At 46.9% G+C, this 16,677-nt stretch overlaps 1 protein-coding gene across 1 annotated transcript; it reads left to right on the top strand.

The window, feature by feature from the left end:
• Window positions 1-4,252: 4,252 nt before the first annotated feature.
• On the top strand, window positions 4,253-6,375 carry TREMEDRAFT_38121 (uncharacterized protein). The gene is made up of 3 exons (XM_007003237.1): window positions 4,253-4,989; window positions 5,034-5,125; window positions 5,261-6,375. Exons 1-3 carry the CDS (start codon window positions 4,486-4,488, stop codon window positions 6,324-6,326), a joined length of 1,662 nt encoding a protein of 553 aa, XP_007003299.1. The 5' UTR covers window positions 4,253-4,485; the 3' UTR covers window positions 6,327-6,375.
• Window positions 6,376-16,677: the final 10,302 nt, after the last annotated feature.

The following is a 16,677-nucleotide window of genomic DNA, read 5'->3' as shown; positions in this document are numbered from 1 at the left end:
TTCAGAGGAGATGCAGCTATACGGTCAGGAATGATGTGAAAATCAACATGACTCACCTTTGGCAAACCCTTTCTTGGCCGCTCTGGCCTGAGATTCATATCCAAACGGAGTCACAAAAGGACTCTTGGAACATAACGTAGCCGCCAGAGTCAACCCCTCATCCAAACATTTCATCGTAGTAGCCACCAACAAGAACTTTCCCAGATGTACATCCATCGGTAACTTGCTTAACAATCTTCCCAAGGGAGTAATCTCTTCATTATTCGTCAAAGCTTTGACTTCCACCAACGCAGCTATAGCTTTTTGTATATTTACAGAAGTGGGAGGATCTAGAGCCTTGTTCAAAACTTCTTCGATAGACGGACCTAATCTGACCTTGAGAATCTTGATCCTCAAGGCTAGATCTTGTAAGGATAACCTCAACATTTCAGGTATGGAATGTTCGGATAATTGATGATCGTGTCGATATTTCGTGAATAAATGAAAAGCTATACCTTCTCTCACTCTTCCTGCTCTTCCTCTTCTTTGTTTGGCATTAGACCGAGAAATGAAAATTTCCACTAGACGTGATAATTGTCGTTTTTCATCGTACCTCATCTCACGGTGTTTACCTGTATCTATCACACAGGTGATATCAGGTATAGTGACTCCAGTTTCGGCGATATTGGTGCTCACTACTATTTTCCTGACCCCTGGTGGAGGTATGTCGAAGACGGCACTTTGACCTTCGGAGGAAATTGTCGAGTGAAGTGGATAAATGAGAAAATCGGAGATAAAAGAAGGATGAGAATTTATGAGTTCGGTGAGACGACGAATTTCCGCTAAACCAGGAAGGAAGATTAAGATAGCTTGAGAAAAAGGAATTAAATCAGGATTGATAAAACAGATATTTTCCAGCAAAGAGATGATGAGTTCGTAAGGTGTTTGACGTACATCAAGGAGATTGATAGTTTCAACCGTTTCACTAGAATAACGTGTCGAAGATAGTTTCATTGAATTTGATTTCTGTCCAGATTTAGAAGATGTGGAAGAATCAGAGTCTGAATCCGAATCAGATTCATTTTTTGCCGTTTCTTCATTCCATTCCATTTGTCGTTTTGGGTTTCCATTTCGATGTCGGATAGCGTAAGAGGAAGAATCATCAATATTCCAACCTGTCATCTCCACCGCATCCTCCAAATATCTAACCTGCACTGGAAACGTACGTCCAGGTACCGACAAAATCGGACAACCGCCAAAATAATTTGAAAGTTTATCCGAGTCCAGAGTAGCGGACATGAGGACGATCTTGAGATCCGGTCGTTGAACCATAAGAGATTTCAAGACAATAAGAAGAAAGTCGGAATCGATAGATCTTTCATGAACCTCATCAACGATGATATGAGTGACTTGATCAAATGCTGTTCCTTTCGAAACATCCCCAGAACCACTTTCTAACATCCGCAATGCAATTCCATTGGTGACAAATGCCAAACGGGTAGAAGGGGATACTTTCGCTTCGAGACGAATTGAGTATCCCACCAACGAGGAAGTTGTACCTAATGTACCTGGTGCATCTCCGAGTTCTTGTGATACTCGCTGAGCAAGAGAGATGGCACTGATACGTCGGGGTTCGGTAACAAATATCTTGCATGGTTTCCCTTGAGATAATTGATCTTCAAGAATGAAAGAAGGGAGTTGAGTGGACTTCCCACACCCCGTTTCACCTGATAAGACTAAGATTTGGGAGGATGATAAAGTTTCAATGATTCGTTGTCGAAAAGAAGCAATAGGAAGGGTTTCACGTTGGCGCAACATACGCTGAAAGGCGGACGAAGAACGTCGAACTTCGAATTCTGCTTGCAGGTTGGGATCGTATCTGTCTTCGAGGGACATTTCCTTCTCCGTTGCGTCAATTTTGTCAGTTGACGATGTTTCAGCAGGTTGGAGCTGGACGGTGGGTTTGTCGACAGTCTTTTTATCCAAGATATCTTTGACCTTCCCCCACATTTCTCGTCTCTTGACATCCTCAGCAGCCTTCTTCTCCTTCTCCAACTCCTCCCACAGATCACGAAACGTAGGAGGGAACGCTCGCCAATTCACGTTGTTCAGCTGACCACCACTCAAAAGATCGTGTAAAGCGAGAGTAGACACGTAATTCTCCGCCTCGATCATATCCCCACAAGCTGTGTCGTTCATCCGCCATTGTCTTCTCTTTGTGGAGGACCAAGTAATCTCCAGACCTGCTCGAGCAGGCCGGCTATTCCCAGACAGCCGCGCGAACGTTATGACAGCTTGTTTAGCGGCTCGTCTCAGACCGTCACGAAGAATAGTTTTGGGCAAATTGGAAATTGGAAATTGTCGTGGGAGGGGCATTTGACGCACTGGTATGGCCGGCTGTGTCGTGTCGGTCATGTCATGTGTTGGCTCGTTACTCTGGTCCAGGAGATTTCCAAAGAGTCCAAGATCATCATCGTCCAATGTATCATCAGAAGCTATTGTATCTTCTTCTTCAGCCAGTCTGTCTGGAGTCGTAGCTGGTTCAGGACTGATGGTCCCTTCCGCTCCGACGGACAACCCTTTTAACCTAGCTTCGAGAGATTCTGCCTCCCGTTTCGCTTTCAAGGCACGGAAGAGAATGTCTGAAATGTCAGCGGACGCCATTTTCGCCTGTTGCGTGAGCTCACCTGCCTGCTTCCGATTGAACATGTATTCTCTCTCAGCCTTGCCCACTTTCTCTTTGATCCGCCGCATCTCGGGAGTCTCCAATACCACGCCAGCCCCTTTGCCTTTCTTTCCCTTCATCTTGCCATCTCCTGCCCCCAGACGTAGAGTGTCTAGTTCTAACATGAGCCTCGCCCACGTCTCATTTTCGAGGTTCATATTTGGCTCTCCGTCGCTTTCCGAATCTGAGGGAGCCACTGAACCTTGAGACTGAAAGAGCGATACGGGTTCCACTGGCGTTCCTTGGGTGAGGGTTTTGTTTTCCATCGTTGTTTGAGTCACAGCCCCCTGCAAATCGGTGGGGTTTGCCGAAGGGACGGAATCACCGGGCAATTCGTCGGGAAGGAGAGGGCTCTGATCGTTGTCGACTGATGACTCGATATGCTTGGAATATTCACCCAGAGACAGACATTCTTCTTCGGAAAGATGCAGCCACATCTGATTCTTTAGTCGCCGCAGAGACTCACTGAAAAGAGAACTGACCCATTGAAGCGCTTCTTCCCACCCTTCACCTTCACTCATTCCTTCCAAGAGATATTGCCCAATTCGGGCATCAGAAAACCCTAAAGCTGACAGGGTACGGTAGGTGGTAAAAAGTCTCAGTAGTATTCTCTCACTTTCTATTTGACTTGATCCGGCCGAGATGGTTTTAGTCTTGTCTTCTTCACCTCCTCCTCTTGTCAGCCAAAGACTATTGAAGAGGAGGTTTTAGCTCACCAGTTTCCTCTTCGAGCGCAAGCTCCAGGATCCTTTGTCTGATGTCGGTGTTGAAGTCGAGCGAGGGAAATGTAGCAGAAAGTCGCTTGTCATACTCTATGGTCTGTTCGTAAGTACTTGTCATACATAGAGCAAAAACTCTCTTACCTTCAAAATCCTGACGACCTCTTTTTCCCCTTTATCATGAAGTTTGTCCACCAGGACCTGTAGAAAGTTCTCACGAATGAGACTCTCATCTTCCCAGTCCTCCCTGGGATGGTCGTAGTCTATGACGTCACGGGTTGGGCTGGCAGGCTCGCCGGGGCCAGTGGATCTGTCTACCACTGAAGCGGTGGGTGTGAAAGCGAAAGTAGCATCGTCCGGAACTTGAGCTGAAGTTGGTGCGACGCTGGCGATAGGTTTGCTTGGAACGACTGAAGTGGTCACGACGCCTCTGTTCACAGCTAAATGAGGTAAGCCACGTCTTGTATGTATGTAAGGAAGGAACAGTGTGGAATGTTGAGAGAGGGCTGACAAAGTACTGCAATATAGTTAGGAGAAGCCCACGTTTCAGAGATGATTTTTTTTTTCCCATGGTTTCTGTCAGACTTTCTCTCACACACGACCTCCACCTACCACTTTGGGTGGTATGTATCTGACAATGTTGTCGTCTTGCGTCGGCGTGACTGAGGTTGAAATGAAGTAAAGGGAAGAAAGAGGGAGGTTGTAAGGAGATGGATGGGGGGTTTGGGGGGTGAATGTGGGGCTCCGTATTTGTAGTGGAAGTTTCCGACGGAAAGAAGGATGACCTAGGGTTTGCTAAGCAATTCTCACTTTTCCACCCTCGCTCCTTACTTGATATCTCTTATACCTACGACATCCATCTCACTGCTTACTATACTCCGTCTCAATTTAATACCCCGCTAATAGTTTGCTCATACCATCGTCTCTCCGTCCCCTACCTATATCGAATAAAGTCTTATCTCACCCCAACATGCTCTCATAGGCACACAATCCCCCCTCTTGCTAATCGCCACCTCTTTCTGCTCACATCATTCATCCGCTCATAGTGATTGAAGACGAGGAATGAGCAAACGTAAATGTCCCACTGCCAATTTGGCCACCGGTCCACACGCTCTCAGTTCTTTCGACGCCGCTCTCGACCTTTTGGCATGCGAGACATTCTCCCGAGTCGATGCCCTCGCCGCTAATTTTCAGGCCTGCGTGGGGGTCAAGTTACAAGATGGTGTTGTCAGGACTAGTTGGGAGGAGGCGGTGAAGAGGTACTGGCTCATGAAGAATATGGGAGAGTTAACTTGTTCCTCCGCGTTGAAGAAGAATGAGACGGTCAAGGTAGAGTCTGAAGCAAAGGCGACAGACGACTTCCTGATCGCTCTTGATAGAGATTGGGGGGAACACCGAGAGAGGAGGGATGCCGGAGGAAGAGCTCTACCAGATAGTGTATATCCGGGAGTAGTGGTGGTACATGGTTTGTGTCCCAATGAGGAAGCACAGTGGAGGAGATGGCAACCCAAAGTTGGTGATATCGTTTTGGTTGATACCCGTGAAGATGGCCATTGGCCCGGCAAAGTAAGTGTCAAGTGCCGCTCTATCAAGACGTGACTGACGGTCAGATTATCGACAAGAAAACCTTCTATTCCGGTAGATCGCCACCAAGAGGGAATCACTTTTTCCCTGTGCGCATTTATAACGACCAAATGTCACCGTGAGTCATGTCTGCACCGTCCTCTGTTTCATTTGGTCACGTTCATCCCTCGTCCCCGTCTCTCGCTGTTCTGCTTGTCATTGGATCTATAGTATATTCAGATGCAAGGACGCCATATGGAAACTGATTGAGCAGAACCGTGACTATCAAATCTCGCCTCATCCCACTAAGCCTTCGATCCGATCCTCCTCTTCTCGCCTCACCTACCCTTCTTTCAGCATATCATCATGCCGCACATCCCGAGTCCTTCGACCTCAGGGCTTCAGTCGCCGAAGCTCAGGCAGCACAGGATCGTACTCGTTCTGGTGAATGGGATGAGGCTTCTCGACAAAAGGCCAAGGCGGATAAAGAAGCGTGGAATCAACTTGTCAACTGGGTCATGAACGAGCGGCGCGTAGAAAAGCTGCGCGTGGTCAATGAAGAACGGCGTAAAAGACTTGCTGAAGTTTCACAATCGCCTTGTCCTCCTTCCTGCGACGAAACCAAATTGGAGGATGGGATTGAAGATTGTTTCCAAAAACGTGCCCGACACGAATCATCTTTTACAAGTGATACAGAGAGTGTCTTCAAGTCATCTTATCCAAATGGAAACTTTTCGTCCACCTCCTCTGGTTGTGGAGTAAGCATCTTCGGTCCGGCTGCCCTTTCCCCTAGTCCCAGTACAACCACCTCCACTCGTCGTACAGTCTCTCCATTATCTGCCTCATCTTACATCCGGCCTGCACTTTCCACACCTCAAAGACCTCGATCCCCTCGTCGACTGGACAAACGTCGTACCGTCTTCTCCGCAGTCGGAGAATTTTTACCACGAGGAAGAGGAGGTACTTATACCCCTCCGAGAATTCTTCCATCAGGTGATGAAACAGCTCCTGGCTCATCGGAAAGTATATCACCCGTGCCCAGTAGACAAAAATTCGACTTCGTTTCCCCTCTCGGACCGAAGATGAGAGCCAATAGTCTTTATTCGGAAGAGGGTAGACCTCGTTTCACTCGTGCCGATAGTTTGGGTGTTGGGACAGGTTTGGAAGTTGTGAAGGAAGAGCCGGAAGAGGGATGGATGATGGTTGGACAACGAAAAATGGGGAGCAAGAGAGCAGGCTCGGCTCCGTGTAGAGAAGCGGCGAGTGAGATAGGTGGGGAAGGGATGGAAGGAGTGGAGATGAGACGAAGGGGAATGGTCGATGTGGGCATGGACATGTAGGTTGGTGTTGTATCTACTTTTATTCTACCTTATGAAATGGTTCTGGTTCAAATCATATATTTGCGACGAGGCTAAATCATAGCAAACAACCCAAGTGCGTAGTATGGTAGAACAACTGGTTTGAGACGACCTAGCAGCGCACGGAGCTTGACAATGGTCATCCTTTGATACCAGATCTGGTGATTCGGCGTCCGATTCTCACTTTCCAATCGTAAATTTGTTTCTCACCCTTCCCACACATGCTGGCCTTCGCCTCGGTCTCGCGGGGTATCCGACGCCCGCGTGAAACAACGGAGTGGACACCGCCTCCTCAAGTGCCCTGGGAATGGGTGGAGCAACCAAGGGTATTTTAGTCCACTGCAATACACCACATCCATCTTACACATCCCACCATTCCCCCAATCCACCAACCTCAATTGTTGTTATTTCACTTGTGATGTCAGCCCAAACAGGACTTTCAGAGCTAGAGAGTGATGCCAAACTCCTAATAACAGGAATTAGACATTTCCGCTCCTGCCACAGATCAAAGGTAAAACTGGACAAAACGGCCGTTATCCTCAGTTCCGTTCAGGTGTGCGAGTATATTCTCCAGCCTGGAAGAAGTAAGTCAGGTCTTTCCCGGTTGATGGACTGTCTGATGAGAACAGGAGCACCCTCTGAAGCACTGACAAATACTGTTAAGGCTGGGTTTCAAATATTTGATTTTTTGAAGGTGGATCCAAAATTGTCCGAAGAGAGGGGTCTACAGTACCGAAAGAAGCAGCGCATGAGATCTTACATTCTACGAGAGCCTTTAGGTATTCACTGGAATGATGAGTGGACTCAATTGTCAGAACGATTCTTTCGAATTAGTCAGGCATTGATGCAGCAAGATGACCCATATCCGGCCCTTCGCATTGTTGGGGGAAAACTAGTCATCGGTACTGAGCGCCTTTCCTACTTTCCCCTTGGGAACTCTCCTCTGACAGGGGTTTCTGAACCAGAGGAGACACCAAGCAGTGTTGACAATGGGTTCAAATCAGCTTTGAAGGAGGATATTCACAACCTGCGGCAATCAAAAAATCAATCTGTAACTGAGACAGATGTTGTACTTGTAAGTAAAATGTTGGAGCATTACAATAAACCTCTACGCCTGGGAGTTAGTGACCTAGGTGGACCAATCCTCACGGCCGTGCAATTGTCTCAATGCTTATTTACTTCTGCCGGACAATCTTGTAGTGCGTCCCTCATCCTGACACAGTGAGACGGTGTGTGCTGATAAATCTAGACCATATAGACACAGGTCCGACAATACAGGCTCTAAGTGCCATCCTCAGACATCTACTTGTTGATCCAAGATCACAATCAATGAGCATTGCGGCTAAAAGGCAATATCGTCAGACTCGCCGCAAACGATCAATCAAAGTGATTAAGGCCCTGGGGCTCTCCCAGACCGAGGAAGACTGGACACGTGTAGGAAGACCCCCCTTCCTGATGTATGAGTTCCTGCTACAAAATGAGGAACATCCATTTCCAGGAATGCATCTGTACAAATCCCGATTTTGTCTCAATGGCAAAGCAAAAGAAGAATTGGAAAGAGGGACATTAGACCTTGACTTCTTCTTGGAGCCTCAAGCTGCCCAGCTGACATTCTCCAAAAACAACACAGCCTCACAAGATGCTGAGCTGCTTGTCAAGGTGATCGACAATTACAAATCCCATGGCGAGTTTGAGTTGGCAGACATGGCAACCCTCACTGAGGAAATGTTATGTCAGGTGCTTGACACAGGTACACAATCACGTGATGGTGAGTCCATGAATGAATCAAAGCTGAATACAACAGGAGATGTCTTGATAGCTCTGGAAAACACAATCAAAGCTGGTAGGAGACTTGTAGCTTACCTATCATTTGTTCCAGAGTCATATGAGGGGTTCACTGGTAAAAGCAGGAATGTTTACGTGAACAAGATAACCAGAAGGCTCACCAAACTGTACAACGACCAAGACATCCCCCCTCCCCGGTCAGTCACAGACCCTGCTTATTGTATGTTCCGGATCATCTCGGCCTTGGAGGGTAGCGAGAAAGCTTCCTTTCCAGGGCTACAGAAAAAAGATGGACTATTCATGCTTGATTTGTCACCAGTTTCTTACCCCCCTCTATCTGGTCCCGAAGCCACTGGAACCACCGGCGCAATGGGGGTAGCCTTTGATCCAGAGACGCACATTGGTTCTTCTCAAGATGTGTCAACGGCGGACACCTCTAGTGACGAGGAAGATGTGACTTCAGAGGCTTTCCATGAACAGGATATAGTCATGGATCAGGGGTCAGGTGTTTGCCAACCCAATGAGTGCCCAGAGATCCCAACTCCTGATGATCCAGATAACGTGTGCCAGCCTTTGGGGGATACAGATGGTGCCAATCCATTCACAGGACCTGTTGTATCAACATCTCAAGCCGCCGTTGTTCCAATGAGTGAAGCAGAGATTTCAGCAGACCTTATAGAGCTTCTGGAGTGGGCACAGAGGCCAGAGAACCAACAACTTTTTACCCTTGAACCCGGTCCCTTTCCTCCTGGTTGTATGACAGGGGCTCAGCAATCCTTAACAAGTGCTACACATGCCCTGCCTCCAAGTGCTGTTGATAACAGCTCTAAAGCCATGTTCAATCCATTTCCCGCGCATGTGTCACCTATACCGGATAACAATGCTTTTGGGGACAGCATCCACTCATTGGGTGACTCTGCCTCTTTCCATCCACAATCAGAGGCCGTTGGAAACCATGTCCCTAGGGAGCATGTTCCCATGAACTTAGAGTATGTTCAGGATATGTGTACGGGCTTCAATGGAGGTTCAGGAGCTTTTTACCCCCAACCCATGCCTACTGGGTTTGAAGAATATACAGGGCTGCAAAACCAGGTCTTTGAGGGTCATCCAACTCAATCTCCTTATGTACAATATCCAGCTCAAATCCCATCCAAGCAGCCGGGATACTGGCAGGGTTTTGGCCCCTATTACCGACAACCGCCTGACAACACCATCTTGAGGCCACAGTCTGGGCAACTTGGGTCGTTTTCCAGTAGTGTGGGGTACCAAGAACAGTCTTATCTCAAAGCTGGGGAGGCAACATATGTGCAACCTTCCCAACATGGGTCTTTCCAGGGTGTGGCCCAGGCTCCCTTCCTTCCTGCACAGATCTATCAGGAGGGAGATTTGACAACAGGAGCAAGCGGATCAATGTTGACTGAGATGACGCAATCTCAACACGGGTACACAGCAATGTACCCAAACCATCACAATGCATTCTCATCAGACGGATACGGTGGAAGTATGGGTGATCCTCCCCACTTCAACACACAGACATACAATTATGACGGCACTTATGGAGCCTGGTAGAAGACTCTTTCCGTCCGGTCACATTGTTTATATTCTGTTCCATATGTGTAGGTTATCCATGTTTATGACAGTGTGGAGGCTTGATCATCTTAAATAGCGCACCAGATTGTAGATGCATCTCATCTCTGATCTGCATCTTGTTTCCGAAGTCTCGACTATGTTTGATGTTTAAAATTGGGCGGATGTCACGACCAGTACTTATAGTGAGATCAACTCTCACTAGCAGAGTTGATATTGAGCCTTTTAGGACGATATATGATTGCGGGCTCGCTACCCGGTCATGACAGCGGGAGTTACTCTAAGGCGGAAACCTGTTGCGATAGGGGTAATCCACCCTAAATGTGCCCGAAAGGTGGCCATGAAATATAGTCAAAGTTGTAGTAAGCAGATGAGGCCATGATCAGCCGACAAGGTGATGATACCGAGGCGTTTCAATCAGTCGCGTAATGTCGCACGGACCATGCCGTCAACTTTGGAACATTGATCTCGGGGGTCCTGAGACTGCTTGATGTGGGAGTCAGCCCCGATTGGGAGAGTGTTTCCCCAAATGATATTGACTGACTCACACATTTGAGGATCATTCGACTCTATCCCGATTGGACAGGTCGAGATAGAAGGCGTAAACAGATTAAATTCATCCCCGTTGGAAGAACAGGAAAAAGGAAGATTTTCACCGCCCCCGAAGCCGCGCGGAAACGACATTATATGACTTCAAGTACCCCTTACCCCACTTAACTTCTTCTAACTTTCTCTCGTTATTCCTTCATTGTCATCACTTTCAAGTCAATATGTCAGCATCTGTAGGTTCTTCGAGTCTGGAGGAGTGTCGTTTCGTCTATAGCGTGATCTCATACTACGCGCACACTCCTCAGAAGGGAAAGGGTCTTCATCTGGACTTGAAGAAACACGCGACTCTGACTCCTGAGGAGATGTGTTGTGCTAGTCTGATCTCCCCACAAGTCAACTGGTGAGCATCCTCTTATGTGGCAGGTTCAGTGCACTGACAAGCAAAGAATTCAAAGTAAGGCTTGTTAGCCGATAGAATCGGGCCGGGACGGCCGAACCGCCGTTAGAATTACCCCTTCCGTCGAATATTTCTCCGTTCAACTTATCCTCTGAACTTTATTCGATCGTCTCTGGTTTTATGCGTGTGAGTGGAATGTGATAAGTATAGAGACATGTAGAATTGATGTATGCTCTTTTTCCCCTCTGTATTATCATCTAATTATAAGCGTTAACAGATTAACAGTCGGAAGACCACATACCTCTGTGTATAACATAACAAAGGCAAGTTCCCATTTCTACTCTCCTCATAATGACCTCTGTGTCGTCTAAGATCTCTCTTGAGAACCACCCAAAGTTATCCCACGATCCAGCATCGTATGCTCCGTGGAGGAAGTCGATCGAGGTGTATCTACAGATAGGTGACGTGTGGAATATCGTCACAGGTAATGATACCGAACCTGGTCGCGTAGGGGTTAGATCGGCAGCTGAGAGGGCGGGATCAGTACCTCCTACCACGCCCGTCGAAGGGCAAGTGGCTGGTAGAAGGATTACTGGAGAAGAGTGGAAGGAATGGGAAAAGTGGCAAGCGAGGGAGAATAAAGCGCAGGGGATGATCAAGGGAACAGTGTCGGATGCTGTGATGCTTGATATATCTGAGAAGATGTCAGCTAAAGAAATGTGGGACTACTGCATAGCCCTGCATGTAACAGCGACGATCGAGAATCAAAGGAATGTCCGTCAAGCGTTGTTTAGCTATGACTTAAGGGACGATGCGACGGCCGAAGAAATGGCCAAGCATGTAGAGGATTTCTCGAAGACGATGTCCGAAGCGAGATTGGTAGGGTTGAAGTTTGACTCACAGGAACGAGCTGGGTTATTCCTCAATACCATTCTAGCACCATCCTACAGGATCATTCAGATCGAAGTAACATCCCTCATAGCAGAGGAAAGAACTTGGGAAAAGGTCTTATCGATCTTCAATAAAGAAACGGCGAGACGTAAAGCGCGCCCTGTTGGTAGAACCAATAGGAAGGGATTCGCGATGTTCGTCGAAGGAAATAAAGGAATGAGGGTGAACGGAGATAATATCTCTGATGGTCAGCCCAGAAAAGAAACCAGAAAGTGTTATAACTGTGACACTGTAGGACATCTAGCGAAGTACTGTTGTAAACCTAAAAGAGAGGATACGAACAGGAAGGAAAACGCAGATGGAAAGGATGGAGGTAAAAAGAAATGGAGGAATAATAATAATAATAAGAATAATAAGAAAGGACATACGGTCTCGAAGGATGAGAACCAGTCCAAGGATAACTCCAAAACCTCCTTGATGTATTCGTCATTGGATGGTGAACATGAGGCGTGGGCCGGGATGGCCATGTCGACAGAATCGTGGTTCGATGATGACGAAGGGTACACGAGTAATATCGTATGGCCCGAAGAAATTGAAAACCCGTGGGTTGAGGATAAGGATAATGAGTGGGTGGGATTAGCTACAGAGTCTAATGATGTAAGCCACACTCGTGTAATCCCCACCTGGGTAGTGGACAGTGGTGCTACTCACCACATAACTCCTCACAGGTCGATAATGACGAATATTAAAAGACTAGTGGAGCCGAGAGTGTTCGGACTAGCATCTGGCAAGTCAATGACGGCTTGGGAAACAGGTGACATTAACCTCGAACTAGATTCAGGACAGAAAATGGTACTGAAAGATGTACATCACGTCCCCACAGCGAAGATAAGTCTTCTATCCCTCTCGAAGTTACTCTCATGGGGATGGAAGGCGAATCTAAGCAGCAGTGGTGGATGGATAGGTAAAGGTAAAGAGAAACTAGGTTTGAGGAAACATGACTCACTATGGTCGGTACGATTTGGCAGAGCGATGTCTGCCGCGATGATCGTGATATCGACACCGAAGGCGACTTCACCACTTGAATCTGAGCATCAGCGACTCGGACATATAGGTGTAGATAAACTAAAGAGTCTAGGTAGACAGGGACTATTGAAGAAGGACTGGGACACTTACAAGAACGATCCCTTTACAACCGATAAATGTCCCGCCTGTATGCAGGCCAAGATAACACGTCTACCGAAGAATAAAGAAGCACCAATGTTAAAAGGAGATGGTGAAGGAGTAGGAATGGATGTCGATATTGCTGGCCCGTTCGGTCCGGCGATAAAAGGTGAACGATATTTCTTCGTTGGTGTAGAAAGGGCGAGTCGAATTGTGTTCGCCGTACCGATAACGACGAAGAACGAATCGTCAGATATCGTTCGACAGTGTATCTCGAAATTAGAGAAACAGCTTGGTGAAAGGGTGAGGGTGATTAGGTCTGATGGGGGAGGTGAATTCGATAGCCTCGATATGAGGGAATTCCACCTATCAGCAGGGATCAACCACTACATCACACCAAGATACACACCAGAATTAAATGGAGTGGCGGAAAGAATGATACGTACCTTGAAGGGGATGGTATCAACGATGTTATTCAACTCAGGACTACCGAACGAATATTGGTCCTATGCTGTCAGATACACCGCCATTATAATTATGAAAACCTCGATTGGTGTCAGTGGTAAATCAGGCTGGACATCACTCACAGGAAGAGACACGAACTTAGATAGCATGTGGAGATTTGGTGAACGATGTTTCGTTCAGATACCAAGAGAGATAAGGCTGAAGTCGAACTTCACGATACCTAGGGGTTCGTCAGCCATTATACTAGGTCAGGATGAGGGTGTGAGCGGTTGGATCGTTAGAATGGACGGATCGGGACGAATCGAACACTCACGAGACGTTCGTCGCTCGACAGGACGAATGGTGGCTACTAGAGAGTCGCCAGATGTCATCCAAACCCCTCTTGACGCCATCGAAGTGGACCTAGACCCCGTCGTCAACGAAGAAATTTTCCCTGACGACCGCTCAGAAAGTGGCGAACAGGAAAATATCGATAATGAACAAGGAAATGATGTCGATAGAGACAACTCACCTAATACAGGCCCACAACCTACTGAAAGACGACGAGGACAGGGCATTTGGGGAGGAAATTGGATCTATGAGAACGATATCGTCGAAAATGAGAGAAATGATGAGGAAGGAAGAAATGATGGGGATGAGGGGATCCTGACGACACGTCACGGACGAATTATTCGACCCCCCCACCGTTTTGCAGGCCTAACAGACTCGTTCCTAGACTTTGGTCGCGAGCCTAATAAGTTAGTCTCACTCGCCTCTATCGCAGGTATCGAAAGTGATACTTCTCTCATTGATCCTATCTCTCCTGAAGAAGCAGTAAACGGCCCAGATGGTGAGAAGTGGCTGGAATCCATGGAGAAAGAGATATCTAACATCGAATCTAAAGAAACATGGGTGGAAACGGTGTTACCACCGGGCCGTAAAGCCATTGGATGTAAATGGGTATTCAAAGTGAAGACAGATTCAGAAGGAAACTTACTAAAGTATAAATCCAGACTAGTAGCTCAAGGATTCTCACAGGTACCAGGTGTCGACTACGAAGAGACATTCGCACCTGTCGGTAGATCGGGGTCGTTACGAATACTCTTGACTATAGCGGCCACCGAAGATCTCGAAATTCGTCAGGCCGATGTCGAAGGGGCGTATTTAAACGGTAAACTCGATGTAGAAATTTACATGAAGTATCCCAAGGGGATAAAACCGAAGCCTGGATGTAATACCTTGAAGTTAGTTAAGTCTCTTTACGGTTTAAAGCAATCTGGCAGGACATGGTGGATAGAACTCGGCGAAGGATTATCTCACCTAGGTTTTTCAAGAATCGAATCAGATTGGGGTCTTTACTACAGACCAGAAGGGAAAATCGAAGGAAAGGGAGCAGCAATACTGCTAGCCTATGTCGATGATCTGGTATTAGCCACGAAGTCGAAGGAAGAAGCGAAGGAAATTTTCGATGGGCTAGGTAAAAGGTGGATAATAACCGACCTGGGGGAGATAAGTACTATCTTAGGTATGAAGGTAACAAGGAACAGAGAAGAAAAGACGATATGGTTAAACCAACCAGCATATATCGATAAGATAATTCAGAAGTTTCCAGAAAACGACTTACATCGAGACCGAAAAACGCCATTACCCCTTACTGCGAAAAATCCATCGATGTCGGAGGTGGAGAGTGAAATTCGACCATTTCAAGAATTAATAGGATGTCTACAGTGGTTAGCCACATGTACTCGACCCGACATATCATATGCCGCCTCATACCTTGCTAGGTACCTCACTAAACCGACGAAGAAAGTATGGGAAGAAGGGATAATGGTAATTACCTACCTTCGGTCCACTCGTTTACATGGTATTCGTCTCGGTGGCGAGGCTAGCGATCTAGCAGGATGGGTTGATGCCGATTGGGCAGGTTGTAAAGACACACGACGATCAACTACAGGTTGGATATTCATGATGAACAACTCACCGATAACCTGGAGTTCAAAAAGACAAGCTACAGTATCGTCGTCGACAGTCGAAGCAGAATACATCGCGATGGCTGAAGCAGCGAAGGAAGCTCAGTGGTTGAGAGGATTATTGAGGGAGATAGGCTATGATCAGCTAAATCCTACTACATTAAACTGCGATAACCAAGGATCGATATCACTGGCGAGAAAACCTGGTACTCACCAGAGGACAAAACATATCGATATTCGACATCATGCTCTTCGAGATCTAGTCAGTAATAAAGTTATTGAACTAGCATACGTCAGCACTGTCTATCAGAGAGCAGATGTACTTACGAAAGCTTTAGGTGGACCAGTACACTCGGTGAATATGTCAGCGATACGTGTAGAACCACCGAAGAAGAAAAACACTGGTTCAGTATACGTGACATTAGATGATGATGAAATCATCGATTACGATTATTCTGATTTCGAGGATCTAGGAGATCTGTCAGGTGGTACAGAGAACGAAGTGGTACCAGAGAGAGAAGTAGTACCAGAAGGAGAAGTGTGGGTGGAAGGAACTTCAGAGAAACCCACCGAAGGAAAAGTTCTCGTGAGCCAAAATGTAAAATTTTCAGGTGTACCTAAGAATGTGAGTAATTCGAAGATAGGTCAAAAACCACCGGTAGAACCTAGAGTCATTAGAGAGATGAAAGAGAAGAGTAAGAGAAGGGATAAGATGATACATAGTGGAGGTTCTACTCAACCTCCATCGTCAAATCCACGAATTTCGGAAACTTGGGCTGGTAACCAGCGACTTTATAACCACCGAGGACAGCCTCGATCTTTTCGTGGAGAGAGTCAACAGTATCAACGATCTCTTGTACCCTCGCATGGGTACCACCACCTTCCAATAGAGCGTTCCCTAGCAAAAGGAAATGTTTATCGAGGTTCGATTTCAAGATCCCCAGTTCAAATTGTACCTTCTGAGCGAGATCTCAAACTCAATAAAGTTCATGACATGACGAACAGTAATAAACTTACAGTCGGGAGGATTGCTGGGGAGCAACCTAAGGACAGGACGATCAGACGGTCCAGGAACCGAGGGAGTAGCGATAGTCGCGAGAACAGCAGGAGAAATTTGGGACATGATGATTTCGCTACTAATGATAGATATCGTCAGCCTGGTACTCGAAGCAATTTCATCGATTCTCGGGATCCTACTAGCAAACCTGAAGTTTTAAGAAGCAGAAAGGATAAAGGGAAGTTCAGAGAGTCACAAATGAGAGATAGAAGTGGAGAAAGACGAAAGGTGGACATACCGTTAATTGGAGGTAAAAGTGATGAAGTAAAAGGAAAGATAGAGAAGAGTCAGTCGTCAGTAGTGAGTGGTAGCCACGTGTCAGAGCGGAGCCCCGCGGGGGGCCCCACAGTAATTCATTTCACGATTTCACCTACCACTACTACCACACACATAACACTCAATATTTCATCATTACTACCTTCTACATCATCACAAACCTCGCCGTCGCCATCGATAAATCGTCCGGGACTACTGCAGAGTCGTGCATTG

The sequence above is a fragment of the Tremella mesenterica genome, assembly GCF_000271645.1.
Source record: "Tremella mesenterica DSM 1558 unplaced genomic scaffold TREMEscaffold_3, whole genome shotgun sequence".
NCBI classification, from domain to species: Eukaryota; Fungi; Basidiomycota; class Tremellomycetes; order Tremellales; family Tremellaceae; genus Tremella; species Tremella mesenterica.
Note: the sequence above shows the minus strand (reverse complement) of the source record. Positions and strands in the feature narration are given on the sequence as shown.

Excerpts from the sequence above, each read along its gene's own strand:
- TREMEDRAFT_38121 (XM_007003237.1), top strand. The coding sequence starts at position 4,486 with ATGAGCAAACGTAAATGTCCCACTGCCAATTTGGCCACCGGTCCACAC. Across the intron at positions 4,990-5,033 it reads ATGGCCATTGGCCCGGCAAA|ATTATCGACAAGAAAACCTT; the intron begins GTAAGTGTCAAG and ends ACTGACGGTCAG. Across the intron at positions 5,126-5,260 it reads TATAACGACCAAATGTCACC|AACCGTGACTATCAAATCTC; the intron begins GTGAGTCATGTC and ends CTGATTGAGCAG.